The sequence below is a fragment of the Bos mutus genome, chromosome 1 (assembly GCF_027580195.1).
Source record: "Bos mutus isolate GX-2022 chromosome 1, NWIPB_WYAK_1.1, whole genome shotgun sequence".
NCBI lineage: Eukaryota > Metazoa > Chordata > Mammalia > Artiodactyla > Bovidae > Bos > Bos mutus.
In genome coordinates, this window is record NC_091617.1 from 143127391 (window position 1) to 143148535 (window position 21145).

Consider the following 21145-nt stretch of genomic DNA (forward strand, 5'->3'; position numbering starts at 1 on the left):
TTGAAACCGTAACAGACTTTATTTTCTTGGGCTCCAAAATCACTGCAGATGGTGACTGCAGCCATGAAATTCAAAGACACTTGCTTCTTGGAAGGAAAGTTATGACCAACCTAGACAGCATATTAAAAAGCAGAGACATTACTTTGCCAAGAAAGGTCCATCTAGTCAAAGCTATGGTTTTTCCAGTAGTCATGTATGGTTATGAGAGTTGGGCCATGAAGAAAGCTGAGTGCCAAAGAATTGATGCTTTTGAACTGTGGTGTTGGAGAAGACTCTTGAGAGTCCCTTGGACTGCAAAGAGATCCAACCAGTCAGTCCTAGAGGAAATCAGTCCTGAATATTCATTGGAAGGACTGATGCTGAAGCTGAAGCTCCGATACTTTGGCCACCTGATGTGAAGAACTGACTCATTTGAAAAGACCCTGATGCTGGGAAAGATTGAAGGTGGGAGGAGAAGGGGATGACAGAGGATGAGATGGTTGATGGCATCACCGATTCAATGGACATGAGTTGAGCAAGCTCTGGGAGTTAGTGATGGACAGAGAAGGCTGGTGTATTTCAGTCCATGTGATCACAGAGTCAGACACAACTGAGCGACTGAACTGAACTGATAAGGGGAAAGAATATAAAGAAGAATAGATATCTATATCAAGAATAGATATCTAAATCTATACCAGGCCAGCTGGAATGTAAGGGATGCTGATGGTGACTGGTTCTGACTCTAAAGATTTCAATCAACGGAAGCTTGGAGTCTGCCACAGCCCAAGACCCTTAATGATCATGCCTGTAAAGTTAATCTGTTAGCCACTTACTCGTGTCTGACTCTTTGCAACCCCCTGGACCATCAGGCTCCTCTGTCCATGGGATTCTCCAGGCAAGAATACTGGAGTGGACTGCCAGGCCCTCCTCCGGTGATCTTCCCCACTTAGGGATTGAACCTGGGTCTTCTGGTATGGGCAGATTGTTTACCGTCTGAGCCACCATGAAAGCCTGAACATGCCTGTACCCATAGATTAAAGCTTCCCCAACTTTGTGGTTTAGAGAGAGATACTCCTCTGGAAAGCTCCATGGTGTTCTCCATAGTTCTGCAAGTAATACACTTTTCCTTCCCATGAGCTTTGTCTGGGTTGTATCTTCTGGCTCAACACCCACCAAGAGGTAAACTCACTTTCCTGGTAACATTTCTCCGCCCAGACTCCCAACCACCACTTGATACTAATTCTACAGTCAGTTGTCTTGTTTCCAATACATGGAAATCACGTTATTTTTCTGTGAACAAATCTAGCTAAGGGCCAGAAACAGTGTCCCGGTTTTATCTTGTGAAGCCAGTAGGCGTCAAGCAAACTCAGCTCTGTGGATCCTTTGTCCTCCAGTTCGATGCCTCATTTTACAGAAAATACTTGCAAGGCTTTGAGGTTTTATTTATGCCTCATTTCTGAAGGCTTTTAATACCTACATTAAATATACAGATGACTCATCAGTGCCACTGCTACTTTGAGGTTTAAAATCCTCCAAGTTTTTTCTAACATACTTATTCCATGCCTTGCATTTAAATCTTTAACCATATGTTGTTTATCCTGTGTCTCATCAGAATTTAATTACACCGTTTTCCCCTGAATAATGCACTACTCATCACATAGAGTTCTTGTCAAAACTGGATTTGACAAGGGAGGGCACAGGTGGGCCTAGGAGAAAGTCCAGGAGCACAACTACTGTCTGGTGGAGCCGAGATTCCAGTTGAGGGCACTGGAAGGAAACATCGAGCCTGAGGACAACCTGCCCACTTGAGGATCCAGGCCTAAGAGGCCATGCCTGAAAACTAGCAAAGAAAACGGCCGAGATGCACCTGCGCGCTTGAGGCTTCTTGACAGACACGCCCCCAGAGCGGCCAATCCCCGAGCGGTGGGGCGGGGCCTCCATCGCGCTCTGCACCCTCCCAGCGCCTATTGGCCAGACTGCCTCTGTCACAACGCTGATTGGTCGCTCGTGCCTGACAGGGTACAGCCCGGCGGCTCGCCCTTCACTTCACCTCAGCGCAAGAGGACTGGACGTCTCTGTGGTGCTAGCGGGCCCCAGGCGGGGTTGGGCAGTGCCGCAGGACAGCGAGGAGACTGATGGGAACACACCGCGTGCAACCCTCATAAACCCTTAGCCTGACGGCTTCAAATTCCAGGGTGGGAGGCCCGAAATCCTGTCAGCTTTGAGGAACCTGAATCCTAATCTGAAGGAAGCTTGCGTCTCGTCAGCTTCAGGGACTACAAGTCCGTTCACCCTCAGAAACACCAAATCCCCTAGTGCTGCGACCCTCAAATACCTAGAGTAACCCCAGTTCCCCTCAGCCTGAGGGACCCTAAAAATAGCACCCGCAGACAGACCAAATTTCCTTAACCTCGGAGACCCTGAATACCTCAGCCTGGGAGCTCTTAAAACTCTTCATCCTCAAGACTCCCACTGTCCTGCCTGTCAGACACCTAAAGCGCCTTAATAAGAAACCCCCGATTTCCTCAGCCTCAAAGATCCCAAGTTATCTCACCCTGCGCATTCTACATCAGCCAAAAGATCCCCAGTCCCCTCTGTCTGAAGACCCCAGTTCCTTCAGCCCGTGTGACCCAGATCTCCTCAAGCCAAGTGACCTGTCCCTTAGACGTAGAACCCACATTATGCCCAGATTTTTCTGAGTCCCCAGGATGAGATCCTCAAAACCCTTCTTGGAGAAATATTCCCTCTCCTGCACTGGAACAGCAGAGAAGGCAATGGCAACCCACTCCAGTACTCTTGCCTGGAAAACCCCATGGACGGAGGAGCCTGGTGGGCTGCAGTCCAAGGGGTCGCTAGGAGTTGCGTCACTTTCCCTTTTCCCGTTCATGCACTGGAGAAGGAAATGGCAACCCACTCCAGTGTTCTTGCCTGGAGAATTCCAGGGACAGGGGAGCCTGGTGGGCTGCCGTCTATGGGGTCGCACAGAGTTGAACACGACTGAAACGACTTAGCAGCAGCAGCAGCACTGGAACAGAGCCCTGATTTCAGCCAGACCCCAGTCCAGCAGTTAGGGGCTTCCAGGTCTCCTCAGGAATCCCTCCATCACCCACAGAATGTGCCACCCAGTGCCTTTCCTCGGAGGGGCTGAATTGTAGGGGAACCAAAGAAACCAACTCTAGTTCACATTAGGCTTGTCTGTCATAGCTAGTCGGGATCTGTCCATCCCACCAATACCCTCACCCCGACATTCCCCTCACCTTCTTGCCTTGGACACTCCACCCAAGGAAGACAGACCAGGCTCTGGACAGTGGTCTGGGTTATCTCAGCACCTTCTTCTTCCACAGGCACCTTGGCGTTGAGCACTCCAATGGCCATGAGGCCGAACACATCTCCAGAGGAGAGCACTGAGGGAGATGCTGGGAGAACAGAGTGGAAGCCCACGGTGAGAGGCAGAGGCGGCAAAGCTGGGCTCTAAGCCAGCTCTATAGGAAGGACATGGCGCTGGTCCCTGAAGGACCACAGACTGCTTGCCTGGTTAGCTGAGTGAACTTCTCTACGACCATACACAGGATGGGAATGCCTGGTCCTGTCTGAGATGGTGGGGTGGAGTGGGACAAAACAGGACACTAGTATTGTCAACTTCTTTGTGTCCAGGAAGAGTTAGGAAAATGCTCAGTGTGTGCTCAATTAAGCAGGACACAGTAGGGAAGGAAAGTCTTCATCCCTGTCTCACAGAGACCATCCAGTAGCTTCAGGCTACTCCCTGCACAAAAGGTGGAGGAGAAGACCCAGCTCTAAGGTCTGACTTATATTAGTAAATCACTGATGAAATCTATTATTTTCCTTAGGCCAAAGATGCTTTCAAAGACATCTCTGTATACTTCTCCAAGGAAGAATGGGAAGAGATGGGAGAATGGGAAAAAATTCGATATAGGAATGTGAAAAGGAACTACGAAGCGCTGATTGCTATAGGTAACAGGAAGTGCTGGGTGCCCATGAGCCTGGGAAACATGAAACAGGTCTTCACCCTTGGTGTTCACTTGGCCCTCTTTTAGGTGGCTTCATTTGCTTACAGTTCCCTTTTGTGTGGAGACTAACCTGGAGGAAATGTTTATTGTTTTGTACTAAAGGGAGGTTGACCCTGCAGTGCAGAGCTCACCTCTTGCCTTTTTCTAGATTTTCCCAGCCCATCCTACTGATTTCCCTGACTTTGTGACACTTTCCATTGCTTCTGTGCTTTGTTCCTCCTTCTTATAACAAATATTTTGCTTCTTTCCAGGTTTCAGAGCCACTCGACCAGCATTCATGCATCACCGCAGGCAGGTCATCAAACTCCAGGCAGATGACACTGAGGATTCTGATGAAGAATGGACACCAAGGCAGCAAGGTGAGGGGCCAGGAGGATTTAGAGGTGTCTTCCTGAAACCAGTCTGGGCTTAGGTCTCAACTATATCTCAGCCATTAGCAAAGAAAACATAATTTTCAGCATTCCAAAGTGGTTGTGGCTGAATATTTACATAAGCCTGAATGAAGATGAATGTATAGGTTTTCCAGTGTAATTCTCAAAAGTTTTATGTTTAAAATTTATCATTCTTTTTAAAAAGAATTATTTTTGCTAAACATTCTTAATGAAAGGCAGTTAAAGAAACCTTAGAAATAAATTCACCAAAGAGATTTAATACTAATCTCATAATTGGTTATTGGATTAAATCTCTTAGAAGAGGAAATGATTAACATATTATGTCAAGATACATTATTTATGTAGGTATATAAAACAACACATGATCTTCTTACCCTAAGGTGAAATTAATTCTTTGTTTTAATTCTGGGAAAGGGTTTGAGAGAACTAGTTATTCTCCCTCATCTTTCCCACATTTCACTGACCAGAGACAGCATCAGGTAAATAAAATGAAGGACACTCATTATAAAATAGAAGTGAGCAGCTCACTTCCTCTTCTGCTGCTCAGATAGTTTAGAAGAGTTAATCTGCCTAGACTGGAGCAAACAATTTAGATAGTTCTATGATTCTCCATCTATAGATTTCTGTTCTCCGAGATTTTTAAAAATTATTTATTTAGTTTTGGCTGCACTGGGTCTTCGTGGCTGTGCACGGGCTTTCTCTGGTTGCGTGAGTGGCTTCTCATTCAGAGCACATGCAGGCTCAGCAGTTTGTGACACACAGGCTTAGTGGCCCGGAAGAAAGTGGAATCTTCCTGGACCAGTGATCGAACCTGTGTCCTCTGCATTGGCAGGCAGATTCTCATCCACTGTGCCACCAGGGAAGTTCCTCTGTTCCCTTAGGTTATTAAAACTAGTGAAAGGGACATGAAAATCAAACATTTGGTTGTCTGCAAAGGTTTTGACATGAAGAGAGATTCTTCATAGGGAATATATACGCCACGGTCCACCATACCTCTGCACATCATTATTTACCTTAAGAATTTCTGAGTGTATGGTACTCTCTTGCTAACTATGTACACATTAGTGTTAGTGGCCATAATGTTAATTGCTCCATCATGTCTGACTCTTTGCATACCCAAGGACTGTAGCCCACCAGGCTCCTCTGTCCATGGGATTCTCCAGGCAAGAATACTGGAGTGGGTTGCCATTTCCTGCTCCAGGTGATCTTCCCAACCCAGGGATCGAACCTGCATCTGTTGCATCTCCTGCATTGCAGGTGGATTCTTTACCGCTGAGCCACTGGGGATATATATACACACATTGCTGCACAACAAATCTGTAGAACTTTTCCATCTTGCGTGATTGAAGCCCTAACCCACTAAGGAACAATTCTCCAATCCTTCCTCCTCATAGCCCTTGGCAACCATGATTATATTTTCTGTTTCCATGGGTTTGATTAACTTAGATACCTCATAGAAGTGGAATCAGGCAATATTTGTCTTTTTTGGATTGGTTCATTTCACTTAGCATATCATCAAGGCCCATCCCTGATGTAGCATATGACAGAATTCTTTTTTAAGGCTTAAAAACATTCCCATATGTGCCTGTGTATATAACAGATATAAGATATATCTTATATATAATCTTTATCTGTTTATCCACCAATGAACATTTAGATTCTTCCACATCTCACCAAATGGGAATAATGCTGCAATGACCAAAGATGTGCACACTATTTATTCAAGATCTTCCTTTCAATTTTTTATGGAAATAGACTCTTGAGTTGGATTGCTAGATCATACAGCAGTTCTAATTTTCTGAAGAAACTCCATACTGTTTTCTATGAAGGTTGCAACATTTTACATTTCCAACAATAGTGTATAAGGGTTCCTATTTCTCCATATCCTTACCAAACTTGCTATTGTCTTCTTATTTATATTGCCCATCACAGAAGGTTTCAATTTGTATTTCCTTATTGATTAGTAATGTTGAGCATCTTTTCATATGTTTCTTGGCCATTTGTGTATCTTCTTTGGAGAAATGTCTATTGAATTCCTTCTCCCACTGTGTTAGTCAGCTCAGACCACCATAACAAAACAGACTGCATGCCTTAAACCACAGAAATTTGTTTTCTTACAATGCTGAAGCATGGAAGTTTGATATCAGGGTGCCATCATGGTCAATCAGGTTCTTTTCCTGACTTATAGGTAGGCTTCATATTGGTGTATGCTTATTAACCCCTTATCAGATACATATTTTACAAATATTTTCTACAGTCCCATAGGTGGCCTTTTCACTCCGTTCACTGTGTCCTTTGCTGCACAGAGATTTTAAGATTGATGTAATCTCTTTGTGTATTTTTAATTTGTTACTAATACTTGTGCACTTGGTACCATATCTAAGAAATCATTGCTGATTCAGTATCATGAAGCTTCACCCTTGTTTTCCTCTAAGAGTCTTGTCAAATCTTGCATTTAGGTCTTGAATCCATTCTGAGTTGATTTTTCTTCATGATGTAAAATCTTTATTATTTTGCATATGGATATTTTGTTTCCCCAGCACCATTTGTTATATGGATTAAACTTTCCCCATTGTCTTGGCACCCTTGATGAAGATCATTAGACCATGTATCCAAGAATGTATTTCTGTTTATTTCTGGTTGTCTATTCTGTTCCATTGATTGACATGTCTGTCTTTATGCTAACGGGCTTCCTCAGTGGCTCAGCAAGTGAAGAATCTGCCTTCAATGCAGGAGACACAGGAGATGCAAGTTCAATCCATGGGTTAAGAACAGCCCCTGGAGAAGGAAATGGCAACCCCATTCCAGTATTCTTGCCTGAGAAATCCCCTGGACAGAAGAGCCTGGTGGGCTACAGTCCAAAAGGTCACAAAGAGTCAGCAAGACTGAGCAACTAAGCACAAACTTTATGCCAAAACTATACTCTTTTGGTTCCTGTAACTTTGTAATATATTCTGAAATCAGAGGCCTCCAGCTTTGCTGTTCTTTCTAAGATTGTTTTGCCTATTTGGGGTCCTCTGAGATTCAGTATTAACTGTACGATGGATTTTATATATCAGAAGAAAATTCCATTGGGATTTTAATAGGAATTGCATTGAATCTTTCAAATCCATAAACATGCTTTGTCAGATTCCTTTCAGCAATATGAGTTTTCAATGTATTAATCTCCTCAAGTCTCCATGTATTTCATTCTTTTTGATGCTCTTACAAATAACGTGTGTGTAATTTAAAATTTTTTTCTGTACATAAAATCATGTCCTCTGTGAACAGACATAATTTTACTTGTTTCTTTCCAAATAGAAGCCTTTTGTTTCCTTTTCTAACTTAATGCCCTGGCTAGGACTTCTAACATTATGGTGAATAGAAATGTTGAGAATAGGCATCCTTGCCTTTTTGCTGGATCTTAGAGAAGTTTTCAGCTTTTAACTGATGACTATGATGTTAGAGGTAGACTTTTCCTATATGACCTTTATTATATTACAGTCACTTCCTTCTATTTCTAGTTTGTTGAGTATTTTTGCCATGAAAGGCTAGTAAATTTATTAGATACTTTATGGACATCAGATGAGGCACAGATGAAGTTTCATATTTTTTTTAATTTTAATAAAATTATGTAATGCTCCCAGTGGAAGCATAGGAGTTGATGATACAGAAATCATTTTCCATTCCTCCTTTGGTAATCCTTGTCCTTGTCACTCTCTGGCTCAAAATTATGTGTCTTTAATTAGAATGCCCAGAGTTTGGAAACATTTACCAACCAAAACACTGATTCCCATCATTTTTTAGGTAAACTTTCTTCGATGGCCTTCAGAGTGGAGCACAATAAACACCAGAATGTGAGTATTTCCCAAATCCTGTTGCCAAAATATCCTCCTCATGGATCCAGTCACAGGTGAGAATAGGAGAAAACAGAGATCCTGGAGACTGCTGCCTTCCTGTCCTGAATCTTTAGCACAATGTCTGGTATCATCACCATCTTTATAGTTAGTAAGAACAAGAACAATAGTAGGCTGTTCTGTTGTTACATTATTTTCACAATATTTCAGACTTTAAGCATTTTATGTGAATAAACTTACTTAAACCTTAAAACAATCCTACAGTACCTATAAGTAGGTATATAGCTATCACCATTATAGATCACAAAACTGAGGTAAAAAAAATGATTGATTATATGCCTGAGATCACAGTATCACTGGTAGTGCAATCTAATCCAAAGCACTTCTTCTAAACTCCTTACAAAATGATTAAAACTTCCATAGTTCTATGAAGTTTATTCATACATCTTTATATCATTCATCTGAGAGATGTTTTCAACCTCAGTTCTTTTGTGCTGTGCTAGGGAGGGATATGCTAAGACATCGGACTAAGGGAAGCTTAAGGACTTGCTGGGCAGTTTGTAGAGTGGACGGTCCAAGATGAAGAAGCTTAAGGACATGCTGGGCAGTGTGTAGAGTGGACAGTCCAGGATGATGAAAGTGACAGGATCCCTACTTCAGAGCCTCCCAGTCCAATAAGAGGAAGCAACTCGCAACACTGACAAGCCTCAGGTTTATGACTGAAAAGCAACAAATAAGAAAATAACTGAAGGACTTCACATAGGTTACCCACTTTTGAGTAGAAACTCATCATCTGGGCATCATTTCAAATGCTCATTCTTGCAGGAGGAAGTAACAAGTCCTTCCCCTGAGCTATGATTAGGCAACTCTCATGTTTGGAATCATTTGTTTAGCCTGCCTGTGTTGTGAGCTTTGAGAGCCTAGCCCATACCCGTTAATTCTCAGAAGTCAAGGCCCAGCTTAAAGCCCCTGAGAGCCCCCTGAATGTTTTGTGAATGAGTGACTCCACATTTAAACATTCATCTAGGAGTAAGAAGATCAAAGAATGCTGAAGATAGTATCTGTGAGCTAGACTTCAAATATAGAGACAGTTGAAGGGATAAATTGATGGCAGGGATGTACACTCACATTCATACTGTATTAAATAGCTCACACAATGATTTATTGAAATGTTATTAAATTTCATGTCCACTGTAACATTAAAAATTAGCATGTATACCAATTTATGGATCAGGAAACTGAGGAGAACCAGCTAGTCATACAGCCTTGTTCAAGCAGAATTGATGAGGTCAGCTACTTTAATTCCAAACATTGTCTCTAAGAGGACATGGCAACCTGCAACTTTCAGCTCATTTTCTTTATTGTCTAAATGTGTTTCTGCCGATCGTCTTTTCTCTTCTCAATCTCACTGCTTTGTCACCTTATCTTCCAGATGTGTGTTGTCCCCTCTGTAATTTTCCATACTTCCTCGTCCATCAAAGGGCCACTAATTAATAGAAAACCCCCCGGATTTCTCTATGAGCCCTTACCCACTTCTTTCCCTGACCTCCAGCTATTCTCCTTGCCTTGCTCTCACTTTTCTGTAGAAAGTTGAAGGGAAAGAACCTTAAGATATGAATTCTAGTTTTGATTCACTACCCACTTAGGTCCTTATTTTACACTCCAGTGTTCAGACCCCTTCCTCCACCAGGTATTTCCAAGAATTGTCAAAGTCATGCATGTGAAAACACTTCATAAAGTCCTAAAGAACTAAAGAAATTCATGTTGTCTTTTATTCATGTGGAAGACAATGTCCAGAGAACCATTAAGTAAGGAATTTAGTTTGAAGGAATTGCCGGGAGCAGCCAAATTGCTGAAGACAAGTGGCTCCAAGCAGGCTCAGAAACTGGTGCCCCCTCCCGGAAAAGCAAGGACTCCTGGACAGCACCCCAGACAAAAAGTCGGTAAGAGAAAATTTGGGGAGTTCCTCTAATTAGTTCCTCTAATCCCTATAGAAAAGCTAGTAAGTATGGACTATGTGTGTGGCATGGACTTTGGGTAGGCTTGGGTTTAAGCTGGACTGATTTGAGACATGAAGTTAGCACTGGGGCCTTGGGAAAATCTTATATGTTTTCTGAGGTCCTGATTGCTCATCTGTAAAGTGAAGATAAGGATGCATAACTCATACAGTGTTTGAAAGCTTTACATTAAATGCAAAAGTGCTGACACTTTTTTTGAGCTAAAAGTAGTTCAGTAAATCCAGCTGTGATGATAGGGACCATGCCTCGTTAGTGTTTATGCCCAGACCTCTGCTCAATGCCTTACATGTCATGTGCCCTCAATGTATGTTTTCTGAGTACATGTGTCAGTGAACTATTTCCTAACTAAGAAGGTGGGAAGTTAAACCTACTAACGGGAAGTGCAGGAAGCTAACACTGAACTGGGCATCTGTGGTCAGTGAGGAGCCTCAGTCTCCTGAACCAGGAGTTAAAGGAAGAAGAAACAAAGTATAGAAAAGGGACTTCCTGGTGGTTAAGTGGTTAAGACTCCATGCTTCCACTGCAGGGGGTATGGGTTCCATTCCTGGTCGGGGAACTAAGATCCCACAAGCCATGCAGCTTGGCCAAGAAAGAAATAAATAATGTAACATTAAAACATAAAATTACAAAAGTAAAAGTTTAAAAAATACATGTAAACAAGTTTTAACAAAATGTATAAATGAACAAGTAGGAGATCTCACACTTTCCAATAAAACAGGGACTAACTCTCCAAACCCCACCAGCCTTGCTTAGCTTCTGTTCTCCATCTTAGAACTCAGAAGAAAGGAGACTGGAGTGAAGAGGTACAGTCTACGAGAAAGAAAGGGGCATGTGTACCAAGAGGTCAGCGAGCCCCAGGATGATGACTACCTCTGTGAGTGCCCCTGCTGGCCCACTCGTGGAGAAGGGGCTACAAGGCCTTGGTCCAATAACCTCACCTCACCATTTGGTCCCCCAGTCATCCCTTTCCTCTATGACTTGGGGTGCAGGATCAAGGCCACATGCCATGAGTGCCCCAGTTCTTTCTGAAGCTCTTTACAACCAGCAACATCACTATACCTCCCCTCATCCCTGTTGCTCTCACCTCCAGATTGTGAGGAGTGTCAGAACTTCTTCATCGACAGCTGTGCTGCCCATGGGCCCCCAATCTTTGTAAAGGACTGTGCAGTGGAAAAGGGGCATGCCAACCGCTCAGCCCTCACTCTGCCCCCTGGGTTAAGTATCAGAGAGTCAAGCATCCCTGAGGCTGGGCTTGGAGTGTGGAACGAGGTGTCTGATCTGCCGCTGGGCCTGCACTTTGGCCCCTATGAGGGCCAGATCACAGACGATGAAGAGGCCGCCAACAGTGGATACTCCTGGCTGGTGAGAAACACCCCTGTTTCCCTGTTCTCTGGCCCTAATTGGTTGTGTGTTGTGGGGGTGTGCTTCATGTCTACATGCAAGGATGCAGATGGTGATGACATGGTCAGCAATGACACGGGCAGCCCTGTGTACTGTGCACTGGGCATGAACACAGGACTTCTATCCAAAGGTCAGAGGAAGGTGGGGGCAGTGGTACAGGCACACAAGACTTCTATCTAAAGGTCAGAGGACAGGTGGGAGACAGTGGTACAGACACACAGAGGTGACTCCTCCCTTGTGTAGCCCTTGCCTTCAGTGAACCAAGAGACTCAGACTTGAAATGATGAGCTTACTGTGTGGTCCGACTGGCAGTTGAATCCATGCAGGCTGAAGAGCACCAATGCCAGCAGGGGGAAAGTTCTTCTATTACTTCCTATCAAAAAAAATAAAAGAGAGAGGAAAGCTTGTATCTCTTTTCTAACACTCAGATCACCAAAAGGAGAAACTGCTATGAGTATGTGGATGGAAAGGACACGTCTTTGGCCAACTGGATGAGGTGAGTGCAGTGAGTCTGCAGTTTGTAGATGTCGCTCTTCCCTCAAGCCCGCACCCCTTTCCTTCTCAACCCGTCTCCTTCAATAGCTTTCACATCTTCTTCCCTCTTTTCCCTCCATGTCATGGTCTTTTACTTCAAAAGACATTAGAAAGAAGGAAATAAAAATATAGCATGTGCCCTCAAAATACAGATCTATATGCTGAACAAAACTGGGGGACTTGAAAACAACTTGAGTCTAGACTCACCAGGGTCACTTTAACTCACTTAATTGACACTTACCAAGCATTTTATGTTCCAGTTTAGACCGTGAACTTCATTACTGAGGTAGATCACACGTCCCATGTCCTTTTGGAAAACAACTGCAGACAGACATTAGCCAATTGATTTCAGGAACAGTAACCTTAATTTTCCTATTTTTAAGTAACTGCACAGCACCAGGATAACCTAACATGGGAGACCTTGAGTCTATGCAGGCAACAACCTCCCCAGGCTCGGTTCCAGTGAGAAGTGGGCCCTGAGGCCTCAGAAGGAATGGGGGGCAGGATGGCCATGAGCAGGGCTGTTCTCTGAGGGCCGCTTCTTTCATCAGGGCAGGAAGAAAGTGAATAAACTATCACTGTTCTAGGTCTCAAGCTATGTCAGAGCACTCTCCAAGTTTCCATGGGAGGGGGTGGGCAAGTGAATATGACCCTGGATACACATGGGGAGATTGGAGGAAAGCCTCGGGAGAGAAGGCAGGCTGGGGTGAGTGCTGAGGGCTGCATGCTAGCAGAGGAGTACCAAGTCCTGCGGAATGAAAGAGAACTTAATTTAGAGTTTAGAGGAGCTGGAGGTCACCAGTCTTACGGACAGTCCAGGTGGAGACAAGTCTGGAACTGGGCTCTGGACAATGGCTAATTAGGTAAGGAGAGAAAAGCATTCCAGCCAGGAAGAGGACCGGAAACAGGATCTGGAAATAGGAATTCACACAGCCAGGTCTAATGTATGAACAGAAGGTCCCCATGGGGGGCAGTGGGAACCATGGCGGCCTCAGAGCCTGAAGGCTCTGGTGTCCAGTAGTGGAAGGGTCTCCTCACCTGTGGTTTCTTTCCCTTTCTGGCCTTGACCCCAGGTATGTGAACTGTGCCCGGGACGACGAGGAGCAGAACCTGGTGGCCTTGCAGTATCATGGGCAGATCTTCTACCGAACCTGTCAGGTGGTCAGGCCGGGCTGTGAGCTGCTGGTCTGGTACGGGGACGAGTATGGCCAGGACCTCGGCATCAAGCGGGAAAGCAGCAGGAAAAGCGAGCTCGCGGCCCCCAGAGGTGAGCGCCACCCCTCTTCCAGCACCCCACCCCATCCTGGGGAGCCTCCCTGGTCCGACTCCAAAGCAGAGTACAATCCAGTCCAAAATCAGTCTAGTCGCAATTAAAATGCCTCAGAATTTGATTCATTTCATATGACTGTTAGGAAAAAATTTTATATTAAAAATGTTAGTTCTAATTTTTAATATTTCATGCAAAAAAATATGTAACATCACCTTCTGCTGAAAGGTTTAGAAGCAAAAAGCAAGTTTTCTAGCACCTACCAGCTCTCGCCCCTTACCTGTTTCTTCCTCATTTCCTCCCATTTCTAAGTGACATGCACACAGTGATTTGCATTCAGTTACTGTTTCAGTTTGTTGTCATGTGAATTCATACTTTGTGCCAGACAGGGCTACACACACTGAAACAGACAGAACCACTGCCTTGGGGCAGCGTGGGCTTCATACCAGACAGGGGCTGGTGCTCTGAGGAAAACCAGTACAGTAAAGTGCCTCCGGATCAGCATGCACAGAGGGTGGGGTGTGGCAGAGGATGGTGGGGCAGGGTCTCTGCAGAGATAACACCTGTGGATTCCAGGATTCCAGGCAGGGAGCAGCCAGTGCTGCAGCCTCAGGGCCGGGAAGAGAGGCCATGTCAGTGGTCGCAGGAGGAAGCACAGAGGGAGAGGAAGGAGGCTGGATGGAACACAGAAGCCTCAGCGCCCATGTCCATGTGCAGGCCTTAGGGGTCTTCCTGGGTGACACAGAACAACCATGTGGCTATCAGCTCCAAGTGGCATGTTCTCTGTGCTAACATGATGCTTCGGTTCATTTTTGGGAAGAGACAGCAGTGCGGAGTCCCCTCAGAGGTCAGTTCATTGCCAGACATGAGGGGAGAGTGGCCTGGGTAAAGATGCTTGGGAGTGAGGGTGTGAAGTCTGGCTGGAGATGTATTTTTAAGCAGGACTTCCTAGTGCATGTTAAATGGACTAAGACTGTGTGAAATAAGAGGTATGAGTATTGATGAGGCTTGAGAAAGGACATGTCTTTATTGTATGATGTATAGAAAACAGAGAGGAGCAATTTATGAACCAACCGGGGCAGCAGGAGCCAGAGACCTGTAGTCAGTAGGACCTGGGCCTCTTGGTCTCGTCCAGTCTCAAACCCACTTCCTGCAGAGTGGTTTCTTTGAAAGGCTGCTCTTTGAACAAGAAGCCTCAAATTCAGCTTTACTCACACCTGCTCTAACCACCCCCTGTGCTGCCTCCTATATGCAGAGAGCTCCAGGCCAGGTGCCCCTAACTTAATAGACCCTTTCCCCTCACAGGGAGCCATTCAGGAAGATTCCACCTAAGTTATCAAGAGTCTTATCTCTCAGTAGGGTAAAATACCTGTGGCCACTGTGACACGACTTTTCAGATACTTACACTCAGGGAAAGGTCCCTGCAGATCCACCTCTATCAGGAGAGACGCTGCCTCTGATGCTACTGAAAGGTCCCTAGGCTGGGTGGTATGTAGAAAAGGCCCTTGATGCAAGCTTCCTGGATTTCTGTAGATGTAGAGAATAAGAATGGAATGGATAAGTGGACTGTAAAGACCCACTTGATGGGAGACAAATCGTGCACCGTCAACACTAAGATGGTTACTGGGGCAGGCTTTACCATGGCACACCAGCTACCTGACTAAAAGCTTCTTCTTTCAGCAGAACCAAAGCCCAAGATCTACCCATGTGCCTCCTGCTGTCTGTCCTTCTCCAGTCAGAAATTCCTCAGCCAACATGTCCAACGCAATCACCCTTCTCAGATCCTCCTGAGGCCATCTATAGGAGACCACCTCCAACCAGAGGATCCCTGTCCAGGCAGTCAAAATCAGCAGCAGCGATATTCTGATCCACACAGCCTGAGTGACAAACCAGAGGGTCGAGAGCCCAAGGAAAGGCCCCATCCTTTGCTGAAAGGCCCCAAACTTTGCATAAGGCTGAAGAGGATTTCAACGGCCTCTTCCTACCCACCCAAAGGACAAATGGGGGGTTCTGAGGTGCATGAGAGAATGACCGAAGAGCCCAGCACAAGCCAGAAACTGAATCCAGAGGACACAGGCAAATTATTAATGGAGGCAGGGGTCTCAGGGATTGTAAGAGTCTGAAGGGAGATCATGAGCAAGGCTCCAAGGATAGGTCAAGTCTAATCACACATGAGAAGATACACACGGGGGAGAAGCCCTATGTTTGAATCCAGAGGAAACAGGCAAAGGTCAGATCTCACCAAACATAAGAGGACACACACAGGGGAGAAGCCCTATGCTTGTGGGGAGTGTGGGCGAAGCTTCAGTTTTAAGAAAAATCTCATCACACACCAGAGGACACACACACGGGAGAAGCCCTATGTTTGCAGGGAGTGTGGGAAAAGCTTCAATGAGAAGTCACGTCTCACCATACATAAGAGGACACACACAGGGGAGAAGCCCTATGTTTGTGGTGATTGTGGGCAAAGCTTCAGTTTGAAGTCAGTTCTCATCACACACCAGAGGACACACACAGGGGAGAAGCCCTATGTTTGTGGGGAGTGTGGGCGAAGCTTCAATGAGAAGTCACGTCTCACCATACATAAGAGGACACACACAGGGGAGAAGCCCTATGTTTGTGGTGATTGTGGGCAAAGCTTCAGTTTTAAGTCAGTTCTCATCACACACCAGAGGACACACACAGGGGAGAAGCCCTATGTTTGTGGTGATTGTGGGCAAAGCTTCAGTTTGAAGTCAGTTCTCATCACACACCAGAGGACACACACAGGGGAGAAGCCCTATGTTTGTGGGGAGTGTGGGCGAAGCTTCAGTGGGAAGTCAAATCTCACCAAACATAAGAGGACACACACAGGGGAGAAGCCTTATGTTTGTGGGGAGTGTGGGCGAAGCTTCAGTGAGAAGTCAAATCTCACCAAACATAAGAGGACACACACAGGGGAGAAGCCCTATGTTTGTGGTGATTGTGGGCAAAGCTTCAGTTTTAAGTCAGTTCTCATCACACACCAGAGGACACACACAGGGGAGAAGCCCTATGTTTGTGGGGAGTGTGGGCGAAGCTTCAGTGAGAAGTCAAATCTCAGCAAACATAAGAGGACACACACCATGCTTGTGGGGGGAGTGTCGAACTTCAGTTTAAGAAAAATCTCATCACACACCAGAGGACACACACAGGGGAGAAGCCCTATGTTTGCAGGGAGTGTGGGCGAAGCTTCAGTGAGAAGTCACGTCTCACCATACATAAGAGGACACACACAGGGGAGAAGCCCTATGTTTGTGGTGATTGTGGGCAAAGCTTCAGTTTGAAGTCAGTTCTCATCACACACCAGAGGACACACACAGGGGAGAAGCCCTATGTTTGCAGGGAGTGTGGGCGAAGCTTCAGTGTGATGTCCAATCTCATCAGACACCAAAGGACACACACAGGGGAGAAGCCCTATGTTTGCAGGGAGTGTGGGCGAAGCTTCAGGGTGAAGTCCAATCTCGTCAGACACCAAAGGACACACACAGGGGAGAAGCCCTATGTTTGCATGGAGTGTGAGTGAGTCATGACCAATAAACCACATCCTAGCCACAGGAGGATTACTGCAGCCACCCCATGCCTCAGCTCTAAGGGGGCCTCAGAGCAGGTTTATGATCCGTTACTGTCGCCAAGAGTATGAGGAGAGACTTCCCAGATGGTCCAGTGGCTACTACTCCAATGCGTAGAGCCATGTTGAATACCTGATTTGGGAACTACCTCCCACATGCAGCAACTAAGACACAGTGCAGCCATGTAAATAAACACATAAGCAAATATTTTACAGAAGCAGTGTGATGAACACAGAATTAATTGATTAAACAGACCTTCCACTTTCATGACAGGAGAGGAGGTAGATAAACAGCAGATGGTTTCTTAAGTGTTCTGTAGATATTCATGCCAATTGCCTTCACGGTTTTCTGTACTTCTTCTAATAAATTTTGTCTCCAAACAAATCTGAAGCCCAGACTACGTACTCACTCTCCCCCTTATTACCGACAGCAGTGGGGTCCAGTGACAGTGAACCCCTGGGAAGGCATAATTCTGGAGCCAACTCAGTTAGGTCACTGGACAGTCACTTCCAGGGTCCAGGGAGAGGAATCTAGGATTTGAGACAGACTCATCAGGGAAGAGAAAACTCTGGCTTCCTGCGAGGTGTGGCCTCTCCTCCTTATAGACCTAGACTCTACTTTGGCCTCTCCTGGTTGCCCTCTGTCTTCCTCTGACTTCTGTAGCCTCAAAAGTGAAGGCCACGTGCATGTGTATGTGTGCATGTGCATGTGCCTCGCTCAGCCTGGGCCATCTGGTCTCCCTCACTCTGTCTTTGCCACTTCATCAGGGTCATCACAGCATCTGGACTCCAGACTCGACCACAGGGGTCCAGTTCTCAGCTCTGCCCTCAGCATCTGTGTGACATGGGGCAAGATGCTCAACCTCTCAGTGTCTCTACTCTCATGTGTGATACAGGGTGGGAGCACCAGCGTTTTGGTCTGTTGCATAAGCACAGGCAGAATCTGGCAGAGGCTGGCTGAGAATACAAGCCCCGCCATTGCTGTTATTTGTGTTTTTTCTTTAATCTTTTAAAATTTTTTAATTGAAGGATATTTGCTTTATAGAATTGTGTTTTCTGCATGTCCTTCAGCCCCCACATCTTCCAGGTCTTCAGAGCTAGACGAGGAAGGAGCTGTTTAGGCACTTAGCTGCCCTGATGAGGACATGTGAGGTCAGGGATGCTAAGGGAGCACGACCTCCCTTCCCGCCATTGCCGTTCTTACTGAGCTGGGCAGCCCTAGAGCCCCTCCACACAGACAGGTAGTGCCGACAGTCGTCCACCCTGCGGACAACAGAGCCTGGAGCTGCATGTGCAGGAAACTCCTGTCCAGACTCCATCCCACCCCCAACCCGGAGGGTCCTTGAAGCCCACACAGTGGCTTCTCTAATGCACGGGTCTTGTACCTGTGCCCACGTGCTTTGGTCAATGCTGTTGTGACCTTGAAATTCTTAACTATGGAATAGTTCATCCTACACTTCCCTTTTATGAGTGAAGTCTGATGGACCATAGGGTGCGCTGTAAGCAGAGCAGATGCACACAGCACAGCCCCCAGGGGTGACCAGGCTGCACGTGGGGACAAGGTGGACACAAAGTCCATCCCCCCAGGTGAGTGAAGGTGGTGACTGCACCAGGAAGCCACGCTTGCTTAGACCCAGAACTGAGTTCCAACACAGAGTGGAGGCAATGGTGTTCTTAGGAGTTGACCACACCTTTCCCTCTATGAATGAACTCTGCTCTGTCCTGATCCTTCCAGAATGGGTTCAGGAGGCTGAAGTCCACTCAGTCACCAGAAGATACCAAGGGGTGAGTGGGCTATGGGGCGGGGGGGTGGGAGGTGGTAGCTCCAGGACTGGGGGCAATGGCCCTCAGTTCCCTCCCTGTTCCAGGCTTGTGAAGTGTCTCTACATGAACCATGTCAGTAATAACCACCCACTGTTATTTTCTCGTTTCTTTCATGCTTTCCTAAAGGAACACGTTTGTCTGCTTGGTTTCCCTACAGGAAGGGAAGCCACATAAACTCTCCATCTTCCGTGGCTTGTGGCTGGGGTCACAGGAGTGAGAGAGAATTAGGGGTGATGCAGGCAGAGGGGTTTCAACTGAAATACAGTGGAGACCCAGAAACTTGCAGGGGCTTCTCACCTGCACCTCCCACCAGAGCAGGGCCTGGAATCCCCTGAAAGCCTGAGCAGGTCAAAGCTTCTCCCTCCCCTCCCCTCCCCTCTCCTCCCCTCAAAAAGCTGGATCCTGGGCCAGCCCAGAACACCCCCAAACCCCCCATCACCCACAGGCCTTCACAGGCCCTCCCTCACAGAAGTGGGAAGACCTGCATGGCGGCAGCTATGGTGTGTGACCCCAGAGCTTGGGGTCTCAGCTGACCTTGAGCAAGGGGGCTGGTGCTTTACACACCCTCCCAGCCCAGAGAGATGCCAGCAGCCACAAGCCACGAAGTGAAGCAGAGGTGAGGAAGGGGGCTGTTGGTGTGAGCTGTCTGAGGTCCCATCCTGTCCCCATGACAGTGGCCAGGCCTCACCTGACACCATGACTGCCCTGCACGTGCAAACAAGACAGCAGCAATCACAGTGACAGGACAGCCAGCTGCCTCCACTGCATGCTCCACTCGGACCTCAGAGGCCCCATAGCTGTACCTGACCCACCTGGCGCTGCTCTGCTTGGCTGCCAGGGCTTGGGGACCCTGGGTGAGTAAGTGAGGGCAGAGCACCAGAGGCCAAGCCTGTTTTCAGCTGCCAGACCTGCCCTGGTCGCCAGACCCATGAGCCCAACCAGTATCTGAAGCCAAGATGCCTTTGGGAGAATGACACCACAGACGCTGACCTCAGAGCTCAGACTCCTGAAAATTTACTAAACAGGTTGTTTTTAGTTTTTTTTTTTTTTTTACGTAGGAGGTTGGCAGGAATAGGGAGGGGAATGACTTCCTTGGTGGTGCAGTGGTTAAAAATCTGCCTGCCAATGCAGGAGACATGGGTTCATCCCCGATCTTGGAAGATCCCACATGCTGTGGAGCAACTAAGCCTGTGCACAACTACTGCAGCCCAAGTGCCTAGTGCCCATGCTTCCCAACAAGAGAAGCCACCACAGTGAGAAGTTCAAGCACAGAAACTAGAGAGTAGCCCCCACTCCCTACAACCAGGGAAAAGCCCATATAGCAACAAAGACCCAGCACAACCAAAAATAAATTTTTTTTTTTAAGTAGGATGCTGCAGCATTCCCTGCTGGTCCAGAGGCTAAGACTCTGAGTTCTACAAAAACTTTCAGCCTCCCCCTCTTCCCACCGGCCTCTGCTCTGCTCACCAAGAAGACCACGCTTTGGCCTCGTGATTGAGGGGGGTTTCTGTTGAGCTCAGGGAGGTGGGGGAGCGGGGCTGTGAGGTTGGAGGCACGGTCTGGCCTGCAGTGAGGGGAGAAGTGCGAGTGCTCCCCCTCTGGGTCCAGTAACTCCAGGGGCCTCAGGGGAGGTGCCTGGGAAAAAGCCTCTCCTCAAACACCTTCCCTGCAGTTTCCACAGTTACAGCACATCCCACATCTCAGGGCTCGACTGTGGGTTAACAAATCCTCTCTTGTTGGACAGAAAAGTGTCTCCACAGAGAACCTGCCTGGATCTCAGCCTCAGTTGGTCCTCTTGTTGGAAACGAAACGTGTTTCCACAGAGAACCTGCCCAGATCTTGACCTCAGTTGGTCCTCTTGTTGGACATGGAAAGTGTTTCCACAGAGAATCTCTCTGGATCTTGGCCTCGGTTGGTACAGATCTAACAGGCAGTATGCTCAGGGCTCAGGGAAGTTAGTCCTCAAGCTTCCTGGGATTAGGTTTACAGCGCCTCCTCACCTCCACCCCTTCTACGGTCATGGAGCTTTCTCTTCCAGAGGAAGGTGTTTGGCAACATTAGCCACACATACCGAAGAGGAGAAAGGCCACGGCAGGCAGGACTGGGTGTTCTTGGGGGAGCAGAGGGCCCTTGGACACTCCATGCTGGACCCCTGCCCCACCGGCTTCTCCTCCTTCTCACTGGGCATGCAGCTTTCACCTCCTGGGTGCCTGCCAGTGAGGGGCTCCCAAGACACCAAGCTGGGGTTGGTGATGGGTGAGCTGGATGCCAGGGAAC

The 21145-nt window shown here is 46.9% G+C and overlaps 1 protein-coding gene across 1 annotated transcript; it reads left to right on the forward strand.

Moving 5' to 3' along the window:
- Positions 1-3352: 3352 nt before the first annotated feature.
- On the forward strand, positions 3353-16999 carry PRDM9 (PR/SET domain 9). The gene is made up of 13 exons (XM_070364095.1): positions 3353-3421; positions 3828-3951; positions 4259-4366; positions 8186-8235; positions 10022-10178; positions 11026-11127; positions 11344-11615; positions 12083-12150; positions 13262-13455; positions 15139-15572; positions 15726-16542; positions 16611-16682; positions 16767-16999. The coding sequence occupies exons 1-13, from the start codon at positions 3353-3355 to the stop codon at positions 16997-16999; spliced, it is 2700 nt and encodes an 899-aa protein (XP_070220196.1).
- Positions 17000-21145: the final 4146 nt, after the last annotated feature.

What these genes read in the sequence shown, in the direction of transcription:
- PRDM9 (XM_070364095.1), top strand. Translation starts at nt 3,353, where the DNA reads ATGAGGCCGAACACATCTCCAGAGGAGAGCACTGAGGGAGATGCTGGG. An exon ending in ATGGACACCAAGGCAGCAAG is followed by an intron (nt 4,367 to 8,185) that starts GTGAGGGGCCAG and finishes ATCATTTTTTAG; the next exon opens with GTAAACTTTCTTCGATGGCC. An exon ending in GAAGTCAAATCTCAGCAAAC is followed by an intron (nt 16,543 to 16,610) that starts ATAAGAGGACAC and finishes ATCTCATCACAC; the next exon opens with ACCAGAGGACACACACAGGG.